This window comes from Podarcis muralis, chromosome 10, assembly GCF_964188315.1.
Source record: "Podarcis muralis chromosome 10, rPodMur119.hap1.1, whole genome shotgun sequence".
NCBI classification, from domain to species: Eukaryota; Metazoa; Chordata; class Lepidosauria; order Squamata; family Lacertidae; genus Podarcis; species Podarcis muralis.
This window is the reverse complement of record NC_135664.1, coordinates 24,311,687-24,339,606: the sequence shown is the minus strand read 5'-3', so window position 1 is coordinate 24,339,606 and position 27,920 is coordinate 24,311,687. Positions and strand designations below refer to the sequence as shown.

The following is a 27,920-nucleotide window of genomic DNA, read 5'->3' as shown; positions in this document are numbered from 1 at the left end:
TTGAAAATAGGTTTATGACAATTATGTGATTAATTTCCTTTTATTAAATAGCATTATGAAACTTCATGATGCATTCATCTGTTTATTACTGTTTCTTTTTCTGTTTAGTTAGAATTTAATGGTGGATGCAATCTAACCTCAGTAGAAAATCTAGATAGCTAGATATTGCCTTTTAAAATAGTCTCCGATTGCCTGTTAATTCTGTAGTGTCTGTGAATTCTGGGTGGTGAATAATCACACACACATTCCTTTTCAGTCAACAAAACCTCATCTGTATCAGAGCAAATCGGCAATTCATGTTCCTTGCTGAATAAGTAATAGTATTGTGCATTGTTCCTGAGAGGTGCATATTATTATTTCTCAATATTAGCTCCCAGCCTTAGTTTGGAGTTTATACAACCAAGAAGAATACAAAAAAGCTAAAGATTATGAAACACTTTACACAATAAAAGTGGTGTATAAAGTGGTGTTTGAACTGATAGTATTTGCCTCCTTCACAAGCCTTGAATCTTTCTGTTACATATCAGCCATCTAACCATAAGATGCTCTTTAACATGGTAAGTGCTCCTAGGTCTGAGCATGGAAAATGAATGTGCAGTCAAAAGAACTTACAAAAATATACATTTTGATTGCAGAATGACAGATATGTTTTCTGTTGCAATCATTCATCACTGTATTTGTGAACTTCCCCTAATATTTCAATTGACTAATTCACAAAGGCAACAAGAAAGATTTTAGCTGATAAATTAGACGGGGGAGAGATGTCCTACGTCTTCTTGAACCTATACTTTTGTTACATTGTCACCTTTTAAAGGAAACTTATATAGCTTCCATAAGTGACTAGGGTTTTTTCCTCTTTAGAGAGCATTTAATGATGAGTGCAATCTAACCTCAGTAGAAAATCCAGGTAGCTGTGTTTGGGTTTATTAAATTTGTGTATCTCTTGCCACTAAAATGTGCCAAAGTGACTTACAAGCAACTAAAATATAGTAACAGATTACCTAGCTAGATCATTTTCTTTTAAAATGGTCCCTGATTATGTATTAATTGTATGGTACCAGTGGTGCTTAGGAAAGTTTGCTTATTTTATAATAAACATTATTGAACAGTGAGTTACAGAGGCCGATTCAGGATACTTTCTATTTATGTAGTTCCATTGATGTCTGTATCCTTTGAAGCCTACAGTCAGAAAAGCTACAGACTTGAATTGGCTTTGATTTGCAGTACATTTGCCAGCATTTCCAATTGTTCTGCAGAAGAAAGTTGAGAGCAAGGTGGTTTGAGGACTTGGACTCACTGGGAAAAAAAGAGGGTGCCCTACGCCTTTTCCAGGTTGGCTACAGTATTTCACAGAAAAATAAAAACACAGTATAGTGGTGCCCCGCAAGACGAATGCCTCGCAAGATGAAAAACTCGCTAGACGAAAGGGTTTTCCGTTTTTTGAGTCGTTCCGCAAGACGAATTTCCCTATAGGCTTGCTTCGCAAGACGAAACGTCTTGTGAGTTCTTGCGAGTTTGTTTCCTTTTTCTTAAAGCCGCTAAGCCGTTAATAGCCGCTAAGCCATTAATAGCCGCTAAGCCGCTAATAGCTGCTAAGCCGCTAATAGCCATGCTTCGCAAGACGAAAAAACCGCAAGACGAACGGATTAATTTCGTCTTGCGAGGCACCACTGTACACATGCCACCAAATAAAATGAATTTGAATTAAAACCACCGCAGAAGACTGGCCCAGGTTAGCCATATATTTATCAGAAGGAGAAAACTTTGTACTGTAAGCCTTCTGAAAACATTTCAAATATAGTTGTAGGTCTCCTATGTGAGATAGATGTATGACTTTTTTGCTAGCTCCACCAGTGTGGTTCCTAAGTTACATTTTCGACTGCACACTTTCCACTGTGTCTCCTAAATTGTCTCAGTTGTAATTGGTTTTGTAAAATTTCCTACTATCATGCAGGGGTCAATCCAGACCTGCCAAAGAATTTAGATTTTTACAATGTTCTTTTAGGTATACTCTGTAAGTATCCCATTTTCTATTAAATGTTTGTTCTGTAACATCTCTAAGTCTTCCTGTCATTCTTGCTAACTGTGTATTCTAGCATTTTTGTCTGCCAGTCCAACTTAGTAGGAATAGATTCTCCTTTCCATTCTTTTGCTATTAAGATTCTTGTTGCGGCTATTGCATACATAAAAATTCTCCTTAGACTTTTTGGAATATCGTTACTCATTATTCCCAGCAGAAAGGCTTCAGGCTTTTTTTGGAAAGAAAATTTAAACATTTTCTGAAGCTCATTATATATTATATCCCTAAATTCTCTCTTTTTTTTACAATTCCACCACATATGGATTATCGTGTCTTCTGCCTTTCTGCATCTCCAGCAAATGCTTGACCTGGTTTTATACATTTTAGCCAGTTTTGAAGGTGTTAGGTACCAACGGTAAAGCATTTTGATAAAATTCTCTTTCAAATTATAGCACACAGTGAATTTCAAGTCATAATCTTTCCCATGCTTCCATTTGAATGTTGTAGCCAAAATCTTTGGCTCATTGGACCATTACCGATTTTACTTCTTCCTCCTTGACTTCCCACTCTAGAAGGAGTCGGAGTCTGTACATTTTAGAGAGTGGTTTTTCTTTAATTTCAATTAATTATTTCTCGAATCTTGATAGTTCTGTGGAAAAGCCCTTCTGTTTGTCTTTTTTGAATGTCTCATTTAGCTGGAAATATTGTAGCCAGTCTGTTAAGTGGGTTCCAGTTTCCTCATTTTTATTTTTTTTAGCTTCAGCCTATTTTCCTTCTCTTCCAATAAAACTTTGCAAGTTGCCCAATTTCCTCTCATGTTTTTTTTCTTGACTGAGAATGCTTTTATCAGGGATAGCCGCCATGGTATTTTAGGTTCTAACAAGCCCTTATATTTAGCCCACACCATGTATAGCAATTTTCTTACCACATGGTTCAAAAAACCTTTGTGGACTTAGATATGCATGCCGTCTGTACCGATTATCAAATCCTTCCAGATCTAGAAAACCAGTGTTTTTTAACATCAACCATTCCCGGATCCAGGAGAGATGAGCCGCCTCATGGTATCATTTCAAATCCGGCAGTGTGCCTTTCTGGTCCTCAGAGGCACACTCCCATTTTAAAGCCATCTAAACTACTGGGACATATCACATTTTGAAGCAGTGAATTATGCAACAAGTTAAAGCTGCATTGTGTGAACATGCTTTTGCTAAGTCTGTCCTGACCCTACTGTCAGTCAGCTTCATTAGAGAACCCAAAGATCTCAAATTGGGGGTTGGTGGGGAGGATTGTCTTCATTTTCTCATTGTTGCTTACTGTAGTATTTGTCCACTTACATTTGCTTTTAAGCACTATTATCTCTTTCATGCTATAAAATAGATTCTACAGACTCTTAATTACAGCTGATATCTTTACGACTAAACAACAACAACATCTTTTTATTCTATCCTCAGTATTATGTCATGATAGCCCTATCCAAGCATCCTACCACTCCTCACACATGTGATTCCCATTGTGCAAAAGGAGACTTGGGTGCACACTTCCTGATCACCTTCCCTCCCATTGCTGCCACCATTCCCACATCCCTCCACAGTGGTGTTGCACCAGAGGGAGTGGCTCTTTTCAGAGGTAACGACATTTGAAACACTTTAGTTTTCTTCTCCATTGCATACTGGAAGGTGCTCCTCCTATCTTGGCACTGTGATGAATAGCAAAAACAAAGCTTTCCTCCTTATTACAGTACTAGAGTCCAGGGGGACCTCATACCTTAGTATTTTGTTAGGAAGAAACCCTCCCTCCTAGGCTGAGTGAATGGATTAAGTGTGCCTGAGAGTGTATTTGCTTGTCTGCCCCCAACTTCATTTGGTTGATTTTTTGTCTTCCTGTTTGCCTGTATGTGTGGGTGTATATTCTATCTGTCTGTATGTGTGGGTGTGTGCATCAGTCGTGTGACTTTTGGCCACACCTACTGCTGGCATGTGGCCCTTGCAAGGTTGATTGAGCCACACACAAATTTCACTTGTCATCTGACTGTCCAGTGCTTTGGGAATTCCTTGAAACCTACCTGTAATTTACCATTCTGAATATTTAGGAACACACTAGACATGTTAAAAGCATTTTTTCACTAACATGCTTAAAACTGGCCTTTTTAAAGAAAGGAAACAAGTAGTTTCAAGCGTTCCTGATTCTTAAGCAGGATGACAGATTGGGAGAGGAGCAAGTCTTTCCTCCCATGCACTTTTCTCCCGAAAACCCCCCTCTGCTGCCAAGCCTATTGTTTGACACCAGAGAGTCTGTTTGCTGAAAACACCGGCTTGAGGGTTAATATTCGGTGGAAATATGGCGTAGGAGCAAAAGGATTTATTTTCTTTTAAAAACACACACACCCTGGACAGTGGCTGCTATCTAAAGAAAGAGAGATGACTAGTTCAAAGCATTCTGTTTTGAATAAGCTTTTAATCCAGCAAGAAGTTATGCCCTCACTGTCACCTGCAACTTTCCTTTCTCACTTTTCTACCTCACATTGGAGCATTAATACCACAAGTTCCACCAGAGACCCTTGGGGACCCCTCCATTTATTTCCCTCTATTGTGATGTTGTTCATTTATTTTTTTGTAGTGCTTTCTGTTTTTGAGTAGCTATTGATCATTAAGGAGACCTATCCTCTGATCCCATGAGTTTGATGTTGTTTCCTTTCCCCATGAGCTGCTGTTCTCGAACTTTGTTTAAAAGCTTTCTGAGTCCCAATAACATACTGCACACCAGTTCAACAGATCTGTTGCTGAAACCTGTCATCTGTCTATTCTAAAAGCTCTCCTTTACAGACACCATATTGATTCTAATATGGCATCTGTTTTCTCTCTGTCAGGCTGCATTCACACAGCAGATTATTCAGTTTTCCTGACATTTCCCTAACTGCTAATTTCCACATTATATTTTAGCTTTCACACGACATAAAAACCACTTCTAGAAATATAGTGGAATATAGTTCAAGGTTAGCACTCATTTCCATGTTATTTGCAGACATTTTTTCCCCCTAGAAGCCTGTTACATGGAAATGAGCAGTAAACTTGCACTGTATCCACTATATTTCTGGAAGTGGCTTTTACATTCTGTGAAAACTTAAATATAATGCAGAAATTAACAGTTAGGAAAATGTCAGAAAAACTAAATGGGCCTTTGACCTGATCCAGCAGGGCTCTGCTTATGATAAATCACAAGTTTTGTGGGCTATTGTACATGTTTTAACTGCACTACTTTTCATAGAGTTGTACCTCAGGTCAAGAACTTAATTTGTTCCAGAGGTCTGTTCTTAACTTGAAACGGTTCTTAACCTGAGGTGCGCTTTCGCTAATGGGGCATCCTGTTGCCGCTACACCACTGGCATGCGATTTCTGTTCTTATCCTGGGGCAAAGTTCTTAACCTGGAGCAACCACTTACTGGTTAGTGGAGTTTGTAACCTCAAGAGTCTGTAACCCGAGGTACCACTGTACTAGGGATAGCGATTGCTCCAGGTTTCCCAAATCTGGTATACTTAAAATGTTTTAGACTACAACTTCCCATCATCTTTGACCATTGGTCATGCTGGCTGGGTTTAATGGAAATTGTAGTTCAGATATCTAGAGGGTACCAGATTGAGGAACACTGGGTTAGGCCAACAGACCCCCAAATTTTCTAGATCCTTTGAAGAAGATAGTTGGCCTTCTAATGTTATGGAGTGTATGTGTGTGTTGTTTATCTTTTGATAGACAATTTCATGTTTGAATTCTTGAAGAACCCACGGGGAATGGCATCAACTCAGTGTAGTGTTGGTTTTTTAGTTTGTCTAGCCATTCTAAAATATTATCCCTTTTTGTCCTCTATACTGCAATTACTAAGTTGTAGTGGGTGAAATTAATTGTTTGAGTGTGAGTAACTTTCCAACATCTTGTATTATTAAGACTGATGTATATAATTCATTTATATCCCAGTAGGTCCCCTGTTTCACTGGCTTGTTGTCCTACAACACATTGACTGGTTGTTTGATTTAAATAAATGTTTGCCATGAGTGTTTGTATCTCTGAACATAAGAACTGTATTGGATCAGGCCAACAGTACCATGCAATTCGACACCCTGTTTCCAATACTGGCCAGACAGGCAACATTGGTCAACCAGGAAGCCTACAACCAGGGTCTGAAGACAAACATTCTCCAATTGTTTGCCCTTGAACAATTGCAGTTCAGAGATATTTTGCCTCTGAACTTGGAGGCAACATTTACCGATCTCAGCTAATAGATGTGATGGCCACTGGAAGAGTGTTTTTTGTAGTACAGTACATATTGAATACTGCAGATTATGCTCAAAGAGGTTTACAACAACCTTGCTGTTCAGTATTGGACCCTTATTTCATGCTTGGACTTGGGCTGGAGTTGAGAGAGTACGACAACCCACAGTGCTTTTTTTTTTGCTTTTATCCCTCAATAGCAGGTTGGGCTGAGGCGGCAGTGTAGTTCACTGTTATACTCGTTTGCAGGTTGGAGGGTAGCTTGCAGCAGCCGTGCACTATAGTTTATTGTTAATACTGCAGGCCATAGGTGAAACTGAGGCTGCTTTGGACTCCTAGTAAAACAAAAACAAAAAACCCTGAATCTCTCAAGTTGCAGCAAAGGTCAATTTACTTAAATTGCTTCCAAACAGACCTCCTCCTCATAGGCCAAATCAGGCATTCAGAAGCCTCATGCTCCATTGACTTTCATGCAGACTGGTTGCACTTTAAAATGCTCAGAACATAATGAGCATGTTTGTACTTGAAGTGGAACCCAAGTTAGAGTACCAACCCCTGGTTTTGTCTTTTTTGCTTCTTCAGTCATAAGCTCAGGTAACACACACAGGAATACACTGCATTATTTTCTTGTGGGGGCCTCACTTGTATTTTCTCTGAATTGTAAAAAAGGAAAAAGAAACACCTGACATTCTTTGATCATTTTGTAGAATCTCTTGAACCATTCTGGATGCTTTACCTTTTTCCCTTATTGCTTTGTCACTCAGGCTGTGATGCTTTGTTGCTGGGCTTCCCACTTGCTCATAGTCATTGCTCTTTAAAGTCATTCTTGTATTTGGAGCTGTGCAGGTACACACTGCAAAGTAACAACCAGGACTTTCTTCTCTGTATGACCGTCATTAACATGACTCTATGGTCAGTGGGAATGAAATGGGAGATCACACTTCCTCCACACAGATCCCCTGTAAGGTCAAACATGAGGGTGGGGCAAAGGCTGCTGAACCAGTTCTGCAGGAATGAAGCCACTCCCACTGATGCCAGTAGTAGCTGGCGCACATGCGCAGTAATGCGAAAACTCAAAAAAGTCAGCATAAAACTAGCCTCAGAAATTGCAGAGCAAAGGCTTAGAAGTAGTGGTATCAATATAAGCATGCATATGAGAGAGAGAGAGAGAGAGACGCGAGCGCGTGCATCACCAAGCAGCAAAAATACTGGTTTAAAAACCCACCTTAATGCAGATCAGCCCTGAGTTAGATGGACCCATGATCTGACTCAGTATAAGGCAGCTGTATGAGTTCATATAACTAATCCTCTTTCCCTTTTTAAATTAAATTTGACTGGTATTCAACTTACTGGGCAATTATTCACTCACATAGATGCTGAATTTGATAGTGTTCTGGTCACTGTTTCCAAGTGGTTTGAGACATCTTGCGCCATTCTTGCTTAAAAGAGCCTATTTTTACATTATATAGTAAAAGTTAAAATATTCCGTAACAAAATGGAGAATAAAAATAATCTCTTATGACAAGTCTTCCTCCCCCCCCCCCCTTCCTTCTGGTTATCTGTAAAGTATACGCCCATTGTCAGTTTAACAGGGTAGTGCTTGTATAAACATTCTTGTTTCGCCTGTTCCATGTAATAGTTTCTTGTATCGTATTTCTTCTGACCCCGCTATCTGAAACCAATTATAGGAGATCCATTTGGGCTGCATCTATTTTCATAAGGAGCCCAGGCAGCAGAGATGAATATCAACATCAAATATGATTCTGAGTGCTTTGTTATTTATGTTTCAGAGAGATTTTGTAGCCTTCAGCTCTCAAGAATGTGTCACGCTGTGCTGTTTATACATTGAAGATATTAATGGCCATAGATGTCATTTTTCATTTTAACATCTCAAATGCAACAGGCTGATAGGTTAAACATTCCTGTTTTTAACGAAACAATATGAATGACATCTGTTTTCTTTTAGGAAAAAAAATCGGAAAGGAGGAAAACAACATATTTATAAAATAATTCAGTAATTTGTACATATTAAGCAATTTCAGTCCTGCTTAACACCAAAAAATAGGTGTAATTAAAACATGTAAAAATGTAGCTCCTGAATATGCACGTAACAGGAACTTGTATGTATACACAGAATCTCAGTAACACTTAGCTGTAAAATCCAGAGAACCACACTGGCTCCTAAGATTTACAAACCTGGTTAAATATATTATTATTATCTGTTTAAAGTTTTACAGTTATCAAGAGGATATCAGTTTATTTGTATGTTGCTTACAAGTTTAGGAGTCATAGCAATATTTACCTGTAAATAGTGTGCAGCAATGTGTTCCCAAAGCCACATGATCAATATTTTGTGTAATATTGCCTGTTCTGGACACCTGTTGTCCAGAATAGTATTATTACTTTAATCCACATCCTCAGTGGCTTTATTGTTTTAAGCTGTCACATGTTCCATACTTTTACTGACTTAGATTACTTTGTTAAGTAAAAATGCTACTTAATTCCACACAGATGTTTTTGGAATTTGGACATGACCACCCCACAAACCTCTAAACTGCTACTCATTTCTAAACTGCTCGTTTTCAGTGAAAAGTTGCAATTTGTTTCATCAACCCATTTTGCGAGTTTTTGCTAATTGCGTTAAAGGGCAGACAGATCTTCATATAAGTTTACCGAATGGGAGACTGGACCTTCTCAATAATAGTGCAACCCTGGACTTTGGAGCGCTTTCCCCAGGAAGGAATGTCTGGTGCCAAGTTAACTGTAATGTTTGCACCAGGAAAATCATTTTTATTCTTCCAGGCTTATGGGCAGCTTTAATGATAGCTACTCAATCCAGGCTTTAGTGTGTGTTTACTGATATTATATACAGTTTAATGCTTTTCTCATGTTTTCTTACATTAGAGATAATGTAAATTGTGTTGAGCCCCCGCCCCCTGTAAGTCTATGATACTTAAATGATACACATGTCTTACTAAATCAAATTATCCTCAGTTTTGAAAGATGCACTAATTCCATCATATGCTAAGCAGTGACAAATTCCATACATCATTCATAGCTCACTCATTTATCATGGATTTAACATGAGTAAGTGAATTGACAAAAGGAGAATTTAAGGTACTCATCTCTATTTGTTTACCATACATACTTGCATAATTTTATTTGTATGTCTCCTTTCCATTGTTCAAACCATGCTCAAAGTGGCTTACACCATGAAAAAATACATTACAACATAACAAAAGCAGCCATAAACAATAAATAAAACATCAGAAAAAACACAACCAAATTGGAACAGATCCTAAATAAATCATAAGATTCAAAATAAAGATACAAAAAAAATCAATAATAGCAACAACCCACACAACAAAAACACTTAAAGCCCAGCCCAAGAGTCTACAACCACAATCTGTACTTCTCACAGTATTCCAGTTGTCAGCATTTCTAAGATACCCTTTCATACAAATTTAACATTTTAATTCGCATTTAGCGATTGAACACACAAGTTTAAGACAAGAGAAGGGTGCTCCTTTTGCATATAAAATATCCCAGGTTTAGTCCTTGGGGCTCCAGGTAGGAAACCCCTCCAATAACCTGGAGATCCACTTCCTGTCAGTGGTAGAGTATCTTTCCACACCCTGATGTCCCCCAAATGTTCTGAACTACAAATTTCATCAGCCACAACCAGCATAACCAGTGGTCAGGAATGGTAAGAGTTGTAGCCCAGAACATCTGGAGGGCACCAGATGAGAGACGTTCTGAGCCAGATGGACTAATGATCTTTTTCAGTATAAGGCAGCTTCCTGATAGGGGCATGTGCCATGGTTGTTCTACTTTCATTTCTTACGTGCACATTGCTGAGACTGCCTCCTTGTTTTGCAAACCAGGGATTGCTGTAAACCACTGTACCAGATCAAAGGGATGGAATGAGAAGCTGTCAGAGGTTGTGTGCACATTACAGTTTACTCTGCATCAAGTGTGCTCCATTGCTAGGTTTGGAAGCCACATACACACAATATTAGCCACATCCGTATCAATGCTGCAGCTTCTTGAGAAATGCTGCTGTTTGGTGCATTTCCCCTTCCATCCAATTAGAAGACGTAAGCCATATTCACTTTGCAGTTAAGCCAGGGGGTGTACATTACAGACACCAGCAGATAGGTGCACAGATGACAGCTTCATGAATAGGTGTTATGGGGTAGCCTTCCATGGGTGGGGAAAGCAAACAGGTAATGTGCATCAGGTATAGACACCTCTTCCTCCTCTGTGCTTTGCACGATGCAAATGTGACTTGAAACAGGGGAAACAGCCTCATGGTGTTTTAAGCTGCCAATGTGTACATAGCCTGGGAGACAACCTTGGCCATATTCTTCTCCTAAAAGCCCACTGTCCCATCCCTTGATGGTGCTTCCAAGCCTCCACGGTGCTACTGTAAACCTATAGCTACCGCTCTGCAATCTAAAATATTTTTTGACTTAATAAAGGCAGACCTCTTTTTAGGCTCAGGAATAAATGAGAGGCCTGCCTTTCCTCGGCAAGCTTTGTGATCCTCTTTTAAAAACTGTTGCACTTGAATTTAAAGCAAGCTAGGGTGGTTTCGTAGGGCTCTTGCTGGTCTGCAATTACTTGAAAAACCCAAGGAAACAGCAAGAGGATTGTTGTGGGTGTGCTTCAGCCACGTACTGGTGCCTTTTACAGGCGGACAAATCTGTGTTCTTAGGAGCTGGCGATAGTGCGTGCAGTTTGTTTACTTTGGTTTGCTGTGTCTGCGTGCTTTCTCAGAAAACTTGTATGGAGCCAGACTGTAGCAGCCCTCTCTCTGTCTTTTCATAATTGATCAGGGGATGACTGCTTTCCCTGAGGGTTAAGACGTGGCAACTTTTTCTGTTTGCTCAGCATCTCAATGCAGTAGTTCAAACATTGTTCATACCAGCTGGCAGTGTAATGCCATATGCACATCTTGTCAAAGCAACTGTTGTCATGGCTACTGGAAACTATCCTTAAAAAAGCAGCTCATTTGAGTCTAATCAAAACTATACCTTTCTTTACCAGTTTGGCAATTTTAGGGTGCATACTGTTCAGGTAATCATTGCTCTGTATTTGCAAATAGTTTTCTGTGCCAGTTCTACAGAAAATAAAATAAAACGTACTTTTAATATTTTCAGATCACAAAGTAGCAACTCACTGGATTTGTTATATGACAGAAAAGTGAATGAAGGAGTCTTAATAGTTTCTTATAGTTTTGGTTTTGAAGGGTTCCTTAAAAAAAAAGAGACTTTACTATCCACATTAGTTGTTCCGCCTTGTGTAGAACACATTTTAAAGTTAGCTATTTTCCTGGTAATTGGCATCTTTCTCTTGTGCTCAGTTTTGTTTTACTTAATTCAAATGAAAAGATTTTTTTAATGCTATATTTTGATTGCAGTGCTATCACCCACAGAAGCTAATCTGATTGGCTAGGTAGTGATTTCTTTGTTCTCAGAGTTTACGAAGAATGCAAATGAAAGCCTCTTAATTTTATTTGGCATTAAAACTCCACTTTATTTTGTCAAACGAGAGGTTTCCCCTTGAATTGTAAGTACAAAAAAGTGTTTTTAATCTTCAATGAATATCCTTATTAATTCACTTTCAAGATAATCTGATGTTGATTCGTCAAATTTAATTACAGCTTCCGGTAACACTTGAAGTCTACTGCTTTTGCTTAAAAATTGTAATATGAAAATGCAAATTGAATGATGATTTACAAGGGTGTGAGCATTTTAGCTGAACACTTAAAGACAAGTTCCTTGTGGAGATGAGGCTATTGATGCGGTTTATGATTTTTCCTCTTCAAGCACTTTATACAAATTAATGCTATTTCCTTGAGGATTTGTTGCACATATATACTTTTTCACAATATCTCGCATAAGTACTTTCTGTGGAATTTTCTTGGTGTGTTTAAAGAAAATGGGAAGTCTTCTGTTTTCAGATTGTATAAGGGAAGATCAAATTATGCTTGAAAGTTAACATTGGGTAAGTTACAAGCAATAACATTTTCAATTAAATGTTCAAAAATTATTTACCTTGATATTGTATTTACTTGCAGGCTTTGCAGGCAGCCAGACAGCTGCTTTTACAGCAACAGACAACTGGGCTGAAATCTCCCAAGAGCAGTGATAAACAGAGACCATTGCAGGTTAGTAAATCATCTTTACATCTGAGACCTAATCGCTGTGGCACTCAAGCACACCTAAATATAGGTATACAACTGTACCTTGTTGCATTCTTGCATATTTACATTTTTTGCAAATGGCTTTAGCTTTACTATTAGAACTGTAATTTATTAAGAAACGTTACTACGCAAGAAGAACCCCTTTTATAGAAGCTTGTAGTGGCTTAAAAGGTCACACAGAGTGAAGCAGAACAATCTTGGGTGCAATAGGCGCTATACAAATAATCTTCCTACAGATAGCTGGGGAATTTTGTGCACATTCTTCACTCTGAACACTTGGTTGTAAAGTGGCAATTTTTCAGGAATGGAAAGCTTTCAGAACAATTATCTGAATATGCAAAGAGCAACCCCTCCTGCTATTAGAACGATGTATTTTATCGAACTGGTTGTGTGTAAAGGGCTCCCCCCGCCCTCTCTTCATATTGTGTAAGGATCCAAAAAGAATGTTTTTATCATGTGCTTCAGCTATTGTTCATAATATTTAATAGAAAAATACGCAGATTATAAATATAAATCTTGTTAATCCGATGAGGATAGTGGTGGTTTTTTGTTTTGCTTTTATGGTTGTTTATAAATGACTTAGCAAAAGGAGTGGAACCAGGCCCTGCTGTCAAAAGCTAGTTCTGACTTGTTTTATGTGAACCAAATATTTGTTATTTCACTGCTGAAAAATGGAAGGTTCTTAAGTGTGCATATATTCCTAGGAGTAGTAATAATGTTGTTCTTCCTCTCACAATACAACCCATGCTTTTCTTTACTTCCCTCATAAGTACAGAGAAAGTTTTCAAGCTGATGCCATTGTATCTAAACAGGCATTTGAGTGAATTCAGTGTTTCACTTTCTTTTAAACCAAAGGCTGATTGAAATGTTACAGGCACTGCATGCAGGCTGCCAAAAATGACTTCTAGGTGACCGTGCTTCATGTGATATTTGAAATGTTTGAAAGCCACTAACCATGTGGTTAGCCATAATCACAGGGAGTCTCTTTATGCTGGTGCCATGCAGTTCATGCGGCTGGTGGTAGTGGGGTGGGGAGCCTGCGCTGCCAGCGGAATCGTTTTGAGATGCTTAAAGTTGCCACATGGAACGCTGCTGTGCAGAGGTGATTTTTGACAACTTCCATGTGGGACCAAAATGAGAAGTAGAAAATAGGATATTTACTAGGGATGGCAAATATTTTCTGTGGAAACTAGTAATTGGTGATGGATTTGAACCCTATCCAAAAGAAAAAAAGCTTTTAGAGTTGTACAAATACTGACTTTCCCAACCCTGAGAACATTATTTTCCTTTGGTTCCGTGCCATTTAACCCCTAGGTTGCTGCATTTGTCTCCTTGCTGGCTAGTCACGTATATGATCCCACCCAATCATGTAGTGAATGGGGATTGTGTCAAAATGTTGCATAGCTACATTTGGTGTAGTAGTAGTAGTAATAATAATAATAATAATAATAATAATAATAATAATAATAATTTATTACTTGTACCCTGCCCAACTGACTGGGTTGCCCCAGTCACACTGGGCAGTTGATGGTGCCACTGACGGCAAGAGAAGACAACATAAATAAATAAGTGGACATTTCCCCAGCCCAGGGGATGCTGAAATTTTGCTTGGAAAGAGGAGACATATTTGTTACTGTTTGAAACTGTGAGTACTTTTCTCTCAGGGCTGCTTTAATACAGCTCTGTGCTAGACATGCATGGGGACAGGGATTCAGGGCCCTGGATTAGGGCATCCTGTTTGTGCTACATGAAGTAACACCTTACTCCAGTGGATCCATACACATATGGAAGATCCATTGCTGATTATCTTGGGTCATTCACAGATCACTGTGTTGCTCTATGGACCTCTGAACTCTATCTGCCGAAGATGATAGCCTTGCTGTTGTTTCAGGATGAAAGATGTGAGTAAAGAGCCTCTGATTTTCCCAGTGTTGCCTCTGCAATACTACGTAAAATGTAGCATCCAAAGTAGCCCTTACTTCAGCCTTTCAAATATTACTCCTTGAACAAATAGAATGTTAAAATGAATTCAGAAGTTGTTATCCAAGGATAACAGATGATGTAAAAAGAGAACACAAAGTCTTCATTCGAACTTCATGATAAACCATGGTTTATTTGAGTGGAAATGAGCCACAGTGAGCCCTGGTGTTGTCTGCTTCCCTGCCTTCCTTCTCTGGCGCAGCAGCAAGGAGGGATTTGAAAATTTTTCTTCCATTTTTGATTAATCACAGCTTGTAGATGCATTCAGGCCTCACAGACGGTCATTGCTGGATGGGTTTGTTTGAAAGAAGCCAACTTCAGATTTTTTTCTGCAAACCGTAGTTAAGGTTTGCCATAGTTTAGGATCCAAATGTAACACTAAACTGCAGTTAATCAAAATTAGACGTAAAAGCTTGCTTTCTCCTTACAGCTACTCCAGAGGAGAGGGGAGGTAGACCTTGTCCCTATCATGAGGAATAAAGGAGAGTGTTTACTGACTTCTAATTCTGAGTAAATGCAGTTATACTTTAAAGCTCTGATTTGTCTCTTAAGCTTGGTCTTCTAGTTAAGTAAGTTAAGAAATTAACTTAACATATTTATATGCATCTAACATAATTTGAATTTGACACACATGGGGGGGGGGGAGATAGAGAATTTTATAACGAAACCTTGAAATTTATATCAAGGATTGGTGCTGAATATAGCCCACTGAGTCTGTCTCTAGACAATAGACTCTACCATAGACACAGCCCTCACCAGTCCTGCTCATTGCTATTCTTGAATGTGTTTGCGTGGCTGGAAAGTACTTGTGAACTGTGATAATGCCTCTTGCTTACCTTCATGGAGTTTGGAGAGATGTATGGGTGTGACCATGTAGAATCTTCTGACTTTTGTGTGGCTAGAATGCTGTACAAAGGTAGGAGTCACCTCTATTGTTCCCCGCCTCACTATTCTTTATAGTCCCATCCACATTTACCTCTGACCCTGCCCACGCCCAGCATATGGTTCCCAGATGTTTTCTCATGAGAGTACATGGCCCTCAGGCTAAAAAACGGTTTGCCTCTCCTGGTTTATATATTTCTGATATTAACTGCCAATACAAAGCTCTGTGTTGTTCATTGGGTAGTGGAAATTTATATTGAATTTGTGACCCCCATGGGTCACAAATAGTGACACTTCCTTTATTTTTGTTAAGCCATATTTAGTGTTGACTTGTTCCAGTATTTCACTGATGCAATTGTATTTAAAAAAGAACATTTAAAAGCCTGATGTGCTAGGATTGGTGCAGTCTTAAGCTGCAGTCCTATACTCACTTATTAAACTGTAAATGTCATTGAACACAGTAGCTGCATTTGCACCATCAAATCCAGACCACTCAGCCCCTTTGCTCTGGCTTTGCCGGAAGCTGTTAGCCATGATAGAGCCTGCTGGGGAGGGTTCCTGACTGTATTGATATTCCTGGTTCACATGTAACAAGAAACTGTGGTTTGCTGTGGCTTCCTTGTTTGTTCCCTGCTCACACATGAATGAAGTAGGAGTGAAGGGGATGTGTGCAAACACACTAACTTGTGAATAATTTGGCTCATTAAGCGAGGATTTAATAGTGCAAACTGGGCTTGTGGGACTTAGGGTTACCAAAAGAAAGGTACAGAAGGTACTGATCTACCGGACCCATAGCTTGCAAGGCCCCCAGACTGATCTTTCATTTTAAAAAATTCAATTCTCTAGCCCTTCTAAAAAGTTATGAAGCAAAATGTGCAGATACCTTTCTGATTTCTGTGTGATGACCAAGCCTGTCTTTTGTCACCATTCAGTGTTTTTAGCCAATGAGTGAAATCAGAGTTGTTTTTTGGGGAAACCAGGCAATAGGAATCCCTGTTTTTCCTATAAACCAGGATGCCTCATTCCTGTGGTGCTTTCATCTGAGATCAGGTACTCCCTATAAATGATTTTTTGCTCATTCTACTACATGCAAGTGGATGTTAAAGAATCCCCCACTCTGCTCCCCATTGACAAATGCAAAACTCACTCCTAGGTCAGTGGGTACAGAAGTGCAGCCTTGGTTTTGGTTTAGGGTTGGCATTGAGGGAAGCAGGATTCTTGTGCTTTTAAGAAGTGTGTGATGGGCAGAAATCCAACAGGTAAAGGTTTTTCTACTATGGAAATACAATTATAGGAAAAGCTTTACCCGTTCACATTCTGTTACACATTTTATGATGCTTGCAACCACTAATTTATTTTGAGGGCCTCAACTCCACCTGCAAAAAAGGACATACATTTACCTACAACACAAAGCATATGCACATTTTATATAAATCTATGTCCTCTTCTACAGCCGGACTGGAGAGCCCAATTCACATACAGAGTGAACTGGGCCCAGAAAATCCTATAAGCACCCCTTCTTACAATCTTAATTTTTTACTGGGGTGTAATCCCCGCTGAACACAGTGGAACTTACTTCTGAGTAAATATGCTTATAGATTCCAATGTTAAGAGTTTTAATCCAGAAGTAATCCTCAATGAACTCAGCAGAAGATTCTCAGAAGTAAGCGGGTTTAGGATCAGATTGAAGTAAACGAAGAGGACCAGCATAGCCCATCAGCATCTTAAAGGGTTTCATATTAATGTGTTTCTAATTTCCTCTGTTTTGGCACAACTGACTGATCTGGCAAATGGAGACAGGTTGGAACTGCATTATAAGTCTCATAAAAAAACCTAATAAAACTTTATACCTGGCTCACACATCAGCAAGCAAACGGGGAGCATTAGGTAATGTTTGCCATCACATCTCCTGTGTATACCATGTTTTTATTTAAAGGCAAAACTGGTATTTATTTAAATGAAAGTTCTATACAATGCATGTCTTTTTATTATTTTCTAGCAGATAATGGGCTTGGTTATGTTGGCAAATCCGTCAGTTGAAAATTACTGCAAACAATGTAAACCTACACAATGGCAGTTGTAGAAGGGCCCTTTCCCTGTGTTTTTTGTGGGGGGGTGGGGGTTAAATCATGTGTATCAAACAACTCTATTAAATATTTCTAGAAAAGTGCAGACTTCCTTCCAAAGCAGTATGTTGGTACTTCTCTTGGAAATTCATTTCAGTGTGGTCACTTGTACTGCACGTTCATTAAAAGCGGTTAAACTATTGAGCCTTTAATTTTAAAAAATCATCTTTTACTGGACCACAGATAAAGGCTTTGGAAGAATGAATCATAGTTCCCATTAGGACATTGCTATGTTGATAGCAAACTAACAGTGATAGATGGACTGGCTGCTGAGTGTTAAGGCTTTATTGAATAAAAATGTGTTAGCTAAAGCAGGGCTTGTGCCTTGAACACCCTGAATTTGACCATGAACTTAAGTTCTATATGTGTACCAACCATAGACTCACTGTCGTCAAAGGTTTATCTCTCAGCCTCTTCTCCCATTAAACAGAAAAAGTGCATTTTAAACTCTCCTGAATTTTGGTGCCACAGCCTCAAAAGGAAACTCAAGGTAAAAACCACATGCACAGTGGAAATAGTTTTCCTTAAGGATCTTTGATACCAAAGCTACCAAAAAGGAAAAATACATGTAATATACAATATAAAGTATATAACTCTCTGAGTTTTTAAGGAGCTTAAAGCACATTACCTCAGTAATCCTAATAACTCTTTTTAATGTAGGTCAGTATTATTTAAATTTGGCAGACTTAGAAACACAACTTCAGCTGACCTTTGGGATAGCTATGAAAAGGGGAAAATATAATAATAATAATAATAATAAGTGAATGTTCATATGGCACGGTCACACAATAGAGAGCTGAATTTCTGCTCATGTGCTTTTGGTTCTAGACTTTGAGATGTGTTTATGGAGCTTGCCCTCAAAATCTGGCTGTTGGGCTAAGGTAGCCTCTTAGACAATGAGAGAAAGGACCATGGTTCAGTGACACATCACATACCATGCAGCATGCCCCAGGTGCAGTCCTGGGCATCTCCACGGGTGTGCGCAAAAGATTGCCTGACACTCGGAAGCATCACTGCCAGACTGTTTAGCCAGCAGTGGGAAATCTCCAGCCTAATTAGATCTGCCAAACTTCCCCATTTGCCCTGTGAAGCCATTTCAAGCAAACCATGCCCACCTGTCCAACATTTGCCAATGTGCTCTACATCATCAGATGTAGAGCAGATGGTGTATTTCTTTTTTATTACTATTTTTTTGTTGGCACATTTTGTTATTTGATGATAACTTTTTGTGAGGCAGTGGCTAGAACTGTACAGTGGTACCTCGGGTTACATACGCTTCAGGTTACAGACTCCGCTAACCCAGAAATAGTGCTTCAGGTTAAGAACTTTGCTTCAGGATAAGAACAGAAATCGTGCTCCTGCGGCGTGGCGGCAGCAGGAGGCCCCATTAGCTAAAGTGGTGCTTCAGGTTAAGAACAGTTTCAGGTTAAGAACGGACCTCCAGAACGAATTAAGTTCGTAAACCGAGGTACCACTGTATGCAATATTCCACATGTGACCACACCATCGATTTATATAACATAATGTCAGTTTTGGCTGTTTTAATTTCAACAACTGCCCTCATTCAGCATGCCTTTTACACCCCTGCTGCTCACTGAGTTTAGGATTTTGTTGAACCCCAAGACTTCTTTCTAGGTACATCCAGTTTATATACTTGCCCATGTATTTGTATACTCGGGACTTTTGCCCCAAAGTGTATCCCTTTCTCTTTACTTACATTGAACCTAATTGGCCATTTCGTTACCTACTTATTCTGAGGAAATCATTTTTGGAACTTTTTTGCAGTCCACTTCGGGGTTTTTTCTATTTCAAATGATTTGGTGTGTCATCCACCACAAACTTGCCACCTCATTAATCATCCAAGACTCCAGTATGCTCACCACTTAACAATTTCCAGATCCAACCAAATTCCCGTTGCCCTACTTTATGACAACTAGTGAGTTACAGAAATATTCCTTTATTATTTGATTGTTTAGTTAATTGATAGGTAACGTATGGGGTTCTGTGAGGTTCCACTTTGTCCCCACACTGTTTAATAAATACATGAAACTGCTGGGTGAACTCACCCAGAGAGTTGGAGTTCAGAGCCATCACTGTGCTAATGACACCAAACTCTGTTTTGAGTTGTCCTCTTATCTTAGGGAAGCAGTAGAAAAGCTCAATTGCTATTTGGTGGCTATGAAGGACTGGTTGGGCAGGGCAAGCTAAAAATTAATCCAGACAAATCTCAAGTAATGTTGATGGGTAGAGACTGTGTGACTCAGGTTTGGGTTTACAACCTGTTCTGGATGGGATTGAAAAGATCAGGATTGTAGCTTGGCTTTACTCTTTGAGTCCGTTTAACTGTAGGTGCTGGAGAGGCCATACAAACATTTCTAGTGAGGGAATTCAGGGAAATCTGAATTCTAAATCTCACGGGAAGCCCACAAAAAATAATAATCAGAAAACAGGCCCCACTGTTGTTATCTCCCCCCATCCACCCCAAAACTTACGGAGGCAATGGGAATGGTGAGCTGACCTGGTGCACTTATCTCTGATAATATCCCTCATCATGTGAGGAATGTAACACATAAGACTATTGTGGCAGCGGACTATATAAGACTGCCCTTTAGGTAAATTTAGAAAATTGTAACTAGTGCGAAAAGTTTCAGTTAGGATGCTGACTTGTGTTAGGTGCTTCAAATTTTATCACACCAGTATGTGATCGGCACTGGCTGCCAGTTTGCTTCCGAGCTCAATTGAAGGTATTGATTGGGGTTGACCTTTAAAGACCTTAACAGCTCGGGACCTGCGACCATCAACTTCCATATGAGCCTTCCTGCACACTGATATTCCTGCTCTAGGTCTCTTGACACTGTGAAGCGGAGAATAAACTAGGGCCTTTTCTGCAGTGGCACCCACACTGTGGAATGTCTTTTCAAGCAAGCTGCATCAGACTCTCACTACGTTATTTTAAATGGCTGGTGGTGACATGCATCTTTTAAAATGCCTTCTTTCTGGTACAGTATTTTGTTTAATTCTGATGGCTTTTTTGTAATGTTTACTGTGGCCTTGTTTATCAAGCTATGGTTTTGATGTATAATTTGGTTGAATTGTTTCCATGACTTGTTGTTGTTGTTGTTGTTGTTACCACTTTGGCTTTTCATTAAAAAAACAGGCAAGATATAAGTTTGTAAAATAAATATTAGGACCCGCATATTTCCCCCCCCCCTCTACTGTTGGTACTTAAACATTCTGTATTAGAAGTCATGTGTCAGGAAATCATGACTCCTGAAAGCAAAGGGTTAAGCTCTGTGTGTACCAAGCGTGTTGTATAAATATCAAGCTGAATGGAATAGCGGGTGGCTAAGGTAAGCTTTGTTTGTTTAGCATGAACACTTAATTGAAGTAATCATTTTATATAAGTTGGTGTGAGGAAAGTTAAATGTACCTATAGGTTTAATTACTTGGTGTTTATTTTATTAGCCTGTAGGGACAAGAAAATAAGTGGAAAATATATATATTCACACCCATTCTCTTGCAAAGATTCACAGCTGAGTTAGTAAATAAAATTTAAGGACAAAAAGAGATTACAATCCCAGTTCTTGATTCTTTATTTTACTCCAAAACTTTAGAAAGACAAATCCACCAAATAAATATAATCTAAGGAAAAAATGTTTGTTATTTTGAGGAGCATTTAAGCAAGCGGTCTGTGTTGGCAGCTAAATTTATGAAAAGTTTACCATAGCACACACTGGCCTCATTTCGGCGTAACACTGAACCATGGAGTAGCAGTATGGCACAAGGCTGGCTGGCTTTTGGGATCATTTGCTCCCTGTTTTAAACCAACTGAGGGCTTTTGTTATGTCACTGAACTGCAACAGACAGTGATTAGTTTTTAGACGTGGCTTGTCTGAAGGAGATGGCTTCAAACGGCAGTTCACAATCCTGGCTTGTTCAGATAAACCATAGCGAAAAATAAGTGTGATTAGTTGAAAATGGAAGCAAATCCTTCCATTCTCTTCCTTGTAGCCACACCTAGACGAAGAGATGGGAGGGCAAATGCTAGACCCCATGGCTCACTTAGGCTAGTTTCCATAGTGCTAAACTTCCATGCACACACAGACCTAGCAGTTAGGCTCATTACCTAAACCAAAACACCACAGGGGTGGGTTTTTAGTGGGGAAAGTAGAAGGAAAGAAAAAAGATGGGAGAGAAAGAGTGTGGCAAAAATGAGTGGGCCACCTCTATCTCCGACCCCAGCAGCTTTTGGCTTACTGGTGTTGTAGACACAACCAGCTGCAATTTCCATAGTGGCTGCAGCACACTGTGGAACAGCTGCACTGTGGAGGTGGTGTCCGTTCATGTAAACCAGGCCTAGGCAAACTCGGCCCTCCAGGTGTTTTTGGGACTACAATTCCCATCATCTCTGACCACTGGTCCTGTTAACTAGGGATGATGGGAGTTGTAGTCCCAAAACCTCTGGAGGCCGAGTTTGCCTTGGCCTGATGTAAACAAGGCCTTTATACAAGAGCTCAGCCATGTGTGCAAGAGCAGCCCAATATATTTCCTTGTAGACAAGCTACTATGACCCCTGAACAAACCCATGGTTTGCTTAAACTAAATATGGAATGATTTTTTTTCCATGGCAAGGTGTTATATTTTTGAAGGGTAAGTCTATTTGGACAGGTTCAATTGTCTGTGTTCTAGTAACTTCTAGGTTAGTTTACTGCAATGTGCTGTAGTAACTGCTGACCATTTGGAAACTACAGCTAGTGCAGAATTCTGAAGCCATATTACTGAGATCAAAAGTTCTGAACATACTGCAATAAATCTGGCCTGACTGCACCGGCTACCAAAAAGTTTCCAGGCTCAATTCAGAGGGCCGGTTTTGGCCTATAAGGCCTTATGCCTCTCAAGACCCCAAACATCAAGGATCACCTATTCTCACTTGAATCAGCTTGGACCCTGCAGTCTTAACTTTCTTCATGCACCTCATCCAAAGGAAGTACAGAGGGTGGCTGTTTAATTGGAGGCTCTTTGTCTGTTCTGTGCTTTCTGCAGGTAAACACAGGTGGTTCCATCGTTGTCAAATTTTAGGCATTAAGCTAAAAGATTTTTATTTACGTAGGCTTTTGGTGATTCTGGGAGCCCCTACTGTAGTACTAGTCTTTTAATGGGGTGGGGTAGGACTTCTACTTATTGTGTGGCCTGATAAGCATTTTTAGGAATTTTGTACGTCATTTTAAATTTGACTTTAAATTGTTTTTATATGTTGGCATTTTTGTTGTTGTTGGGTCACGTTGAGACTATTTTTTTGTAATGGCAGCTAACAAGTCAAGTAATAATAAATAATGCCATCCAAATTGGCAGCCACTCCTATGCCTTTAGGTAGCAAATTCTATAATTTTGTTTTGTGTGACGTGGTTCCTTTGTCTTTCATTCTTTCTGCGTAGTTTCAATGGAAATCTATACTGAGTTATAGTTCTGCTCAAACCTTTCAATTGGTATAATATTGTTCTTAATGCTCTGCAAATTTGTAGTACAGACTGCCTTGGTTCTCTTATACTTGTATTGCCTCTATTTATACAATATTTCTAAAGGACTATTTTAGAATTGCAATATATTTTTTCACCTTTGAGATTGCTTTGTTGCAATTTCTTAATAAGAGAATTAAAATGTTAAGAACCAACTTTTTGGACGTTTATCAGTATTATAGGAGGTCTTTTCTGCAAGTTAGAATTGAAGGAATAGAGGTTGAAAATTGGTTAAGCTGATGATGTAGAAATATTACTAGGTAACTCTTCAAAGAACTTTAAGCACACACTAAAGTGGAATGAGATATAATACAAGGTGGAAATGCAACTTAACACTCTCTCAAAACGCTGACACTTCTGATAGTGGCACATTGTCTTAAAGTTGCAATCTTGACATCTCCCTGACACTGGTGTTACTGCACATTCTCAGGTGAAAGCCGAGGGGCACATTTGAGTTGATACAATGAGGAAGCTTCGTTCCTTTATATAAAATAATAGTACAATGCAGAACTAAGAATTGAAAGTCACTATGTAGGGTTTATATATTTAATTTGTATCTGAAGAATAAAATTTCCTTTTAAAAATATATATTTTAACATTTTCTCTCATGGAAACCTTATAAACCAATTGCCACGAGATGTGGTGCTTACTTTAAAAAATGGTTAGATAGATAAAATCATAGCTCACATGGAAGGGAAGCAGAGTACAAAGGAATTGTGAGGATGCTCTCTTTGGCTTCCATCCCTGTTGCCATGCAGCTTATTCCCGCTTCCTGTGTGTTCAGGGCAAATATGTACAGAGGGGTTCCTGCTATACTCACCCAGGGCTCTAGATTGCAGAGGGAGCCTACACAAGTGCACCCCCAAAATGGTGATCTCTGGGGAAGGGTTCCCTCGATTTGATGTATGTCATAGGGCAATCCCTTAACCTTCGTTAACCCTGCTGAATAGTCAATAAGCAGTAGGTTGGTTGATTCAGGATATACAATCAATGGCCGCTAAAAACCTGCTGGCGCCTGTAATAATAAAACTGTGGCCTGTTCAAATCCCAAGTGGCTATCCTGTGTTGTTGCAACTTCGCCATGCCTTGGCCTGATGATAATTAATGAAACAGAAGGTATAGATCAGGCTTCCTCAACCTCGGCCCTCCAGATGTTTTGAGACTACCATTCCCAGCATCCCTGACCACTGGTCCCACTAGCTAAGGATCATGGGAGTTGTAGGCCAAAAACATCTGGAGGGCCAAGGTTGAGAAAGCCTGGGATAGATACTCAGTGCTGAAGGCAACGGTTCCGTCCCTGTTTCAGAATTGCTTCAGTTTCCAACCTAATTTTCAAAATCTGCAAATGTTAAACTGGACAAAGTGGTCTTGGCACAACTGATTTTTTCGGGTCACACCACAGAAGTGTGTAATGTACTTAAAATAGTGGTTTTGGAGAAAGTCACCTTGCACTTAATTGGTTCTAGAAGTGCAATAATAAAGCATTGTTTGGGAAACATTTACCAAGATTCCTGACGATACCTTTTTAGATTTAGATGAATTACTTTTAAAACAACCTCTTGCTCATAGTTAAGAAGACTAACAATCTTATTGGAAATGGTAATTTGCTTCACACAAACTAAAAGCCCTCTTGGCAGTAGAAACACTAGCAATCATCTTCTTGCCTTGGAATTGGTTGCTAAATTTTTCACCAAACATTTTAGAGTTAACTCGGCATTGTTAATCTTATGCGATTTTCACAGTTTCTTGCATAGTACTCTTTACACTAGTTTTTTAAAACAAATTATTGTGACTTTATATCCTTTTAAAGAACATTTATAGATCATTAACATAACTGCTATTAAATCACACTTAATCTCCTTAGCTAATGATATTCTAGAGCATACTCTGAGAAAAGAAATGTTCACTGTCAAGGCTGCTTCTATCATAACAGCATACAGGAACACTCCAGAAAGTAAATTATTTTAAAACATCTGTGTCTTTAAAAAGCCAGTGGTTCTGTGAAGATTGGACTACAGTTACCTCTGATCATTATAAGTTTGTTTCCATTGTCGTGCTACATGTCATATTGTGCAACTTTACAATTAAAGCACAACCTTCATTCCTAAACAAATTTCAGTAATTCCAATTGATTTCAGGGATGCGATGGCATAGTTGCTAAATTGGACAGCTATCTGGTTGTGGTTCCTATGTTCAAAGTTATTAAAGACCTTTAAGAGGAATTTCACTGCAGCAATACAGCCTATTTATTTAATTGAACAGGCTCACAAAGATATAAATCTTCTTTACGAGGACTGCTTTTCTCCAATGAGCTGAAAGGTCATTGTTTAGTGGATTTTAAAATCTATTGAAGTTATATGGCAGACAACTTTTTAGTTGCCTACTGTGATTTGTTGATATTTGCATTTGGTTATGCTTTTCTAAAAACATGTTAATTGGGTATGTTTTATCTATAGAAAAAAGATACGTCTGTGTTTGTGTATCATCTAAGTATCTACACAAATTGCTAGTAAACAAAGCCTGCATCCTGGAAATATGTATGTTCCATGTAGTAGAGTGATGGTTGTACTTGTGAAGTCTTTCCCAATTGTCAGATCCCTCTCTATATCCATCTCTGGGTGAGGCAGCCACCCAGTGGAAGACTCCACAGAGATGTAAACAAGTTGCTTCCATCTTTAAGAGTTTGTCGTGTACTGCCTCAACTTACTTTTCCCTGCTGGAGTGAGTTTAAACTCACTGGCGTGTTCTAGTCGTAGCAGTAACCAGGATCTATTGAACGAAAGGATATTCTCTGTGTTCTCTAGCATTTTGGCTAGGACACATCTAGTGTGTGTGTGTGTTTCTTGCTGTAAGCATGTCAAAACTTGCAAGAAGGTGTTCAGAAAAGAGCCAGAAACACTTGACGAATTCGATCTTTGCAAATTCCTATGTGAATTGACCTCACCTCTCTGTCTAATGTGTGGATCAGATTATTTCTGTCCATTGAATTTGGCTCTCCTCAGAATGTTGTGTCATATTCACTATCAATGAATGTTGTGTTGTATTCAATCAAAATGCAAAATATGTTCAAAACACATGAACCATAAACAGGTTTGCCAGACCCTCAGAAGAACTGCCAAAGGCAGGCAATCTCTGTTCTCGTTCCTTCTTCAGAGGAGCATTTTGATGTTCTGCGCCCCACATAACTTCTTATTAAGATACTTAGCTGTGCCCACTTGGTTTTCTGCTTGCATTGCTACATACACAATTGTGTTTGAAATCACTTAGTTGATGAGATAGCCTACTACTTATTTTGGAGGGAGGTGGCCTACTAGTCAGCTAGATGCTCCCTAGATCTTTTGTGCTAAATATAAGTAACCATATACTATTATTTTTAAGATATATGAATTTAAATACTTTAAAAAAAAATATTTGCCACTATCTGTTGCTGCAGAGGGAGAAGATGACAAACCGTGACTGTAAAGAGAGCACAGCTTAAAAGAAGTGATCTTTTATCCAATTCATTTTTCTGTGTGTAAATAGCATGTGAATATTACTCAAGCTACTGCTTTATATAGGCCAGCTTTCCATCACCTTAATGCACTTTGTAGGAGGTGCATTTGTCTAATAACCTGTAATAGTGCTGGGTTTAATGTTTCTCAAGCCAACAACATGACCACTGTCAGAGGAAACTGAGCAAAACAAAAAAGTCTCTTCTTAAATGTGCATTACCATCTTAGCCATCAATGCTAAATCTAAATGATCCTAACAACTACAACAACAAAAAACCTGAAACCCACAAAACCACCATGACTTCCTATGCTGTTTTTTTTTTTTTTAATAACCCTCAGGGAAAATGCTAGAGTGCATAAATTATGGGATGGCACAACCAGCTACCCATTCAGATTATTGTGATGTGATTTGTCCTGCAGCTGCTTCAAATTAAGAACAGGTGTAGAAGGCAGATTATGCAAATACCTATATTAATGTAATTGTCAAATTGGTGTGTTTATCACTGTGCTTTTAAAGAGTAGACCATACTCTTATTTTAAATGTAAATTAGTTTTATTCTTGAGAGCCACTATTGGATAATGAGCTTATAAATGGGAGGGGGGTGTCTTTAAACATCATGAAACTCTTCTGATTTTGACATTGACTTTTCTAGTGATTTGTTTCATAAATGCTGTATAAAAATATTATTTTGTCCCCTCTTGACATTTGATAAGCCTAGCTATGGAGTGTTTGTAAAATTTAGCTTATCGGGTCCACTTTTTCTTTGTTTTCCACTTGAGCTTGATTTTCTTTCAAGACTGAAGTTATTGTGGCAAAAATCCTGAAAGGAAACTTTTTATTTTGTTGATTAATGTGACATTTTCAGAACACACTGTACGTGCCATTAAATGTGTTTTCTTCACACAACTCTTATTTCTGAGTAGATTTAAACATTTGTAGAAGTGTATCATTGACAGATACATGTATTGCATCCTAAGAAGATTTGGCGTATCAAAAAAATGATTTTGAGGTTTAGGTTTGCTTCCATTTTTTGACATCTCTTCATTAAAGGAATAAATATAGTGTAGTGAAACCCTTATATGTGAGTAAAGTTAATTAATCTACAAAATCTTTGCCCTCCAGCAATCAGAACTTGATGCAAACACTTCAAACAGTTCTTCATAGAACAAACATCCAAACAATTTATTTTGAAATGCGTCATAAAACTGTAGCAGAAATTCTGTGTTGCTCAATACTGACTCAGTCACTTTCACTTAGTTCATGATCCTAAGCTCAGCTGTTCATGAACATAGGCAGTGTCATCTGAATTGCTGGCAGAATGCCACAGCTTGTGCTATTACAGTGTATGAACTTGAACCACCATGAGTGTTTACTTGCTTACCGTAAGTCCAGTGTAAGGATACTTGCATCATGCTGCCACATGTAGAGAAGAG

At 38.9% G+C, this 27,920-nt stretch overlaps 1 protein-coding gene across 21 annotated transcripts in view; it reads left to right on the top strand.

Annotated features, from left to right (window-relative positions):
• FOXP2 (forkhead box P2) overlaps positions 1–27,920 on the top strand; it is a 353,146-nt gene that overhangs the window by 217,954 nt on the left and 107,272 nt on the right. For 18 of the 21 annotated variants that reach the window (XM_077934624.1, XM_077934620.1, XM_077934619.1 and 15 more), the window contains one exon: positions 12,366–12,455. The exons of 2 other annotated variants lie outside the window; for them this stretch is intronic. In XM_077934624.1, coding sequence (XP_077790750.1) covers positions 12,366–12,455 — 90 coding nt within the window. Of the gene's footprint in view, positions 1–12,365; positions 12,456–14,314; positions 14,393–27,920 lie in introns of all 21 variants that reach the window. One more of the 21 variants, XM_077934630.1, reaches the window with a different exon arrangement.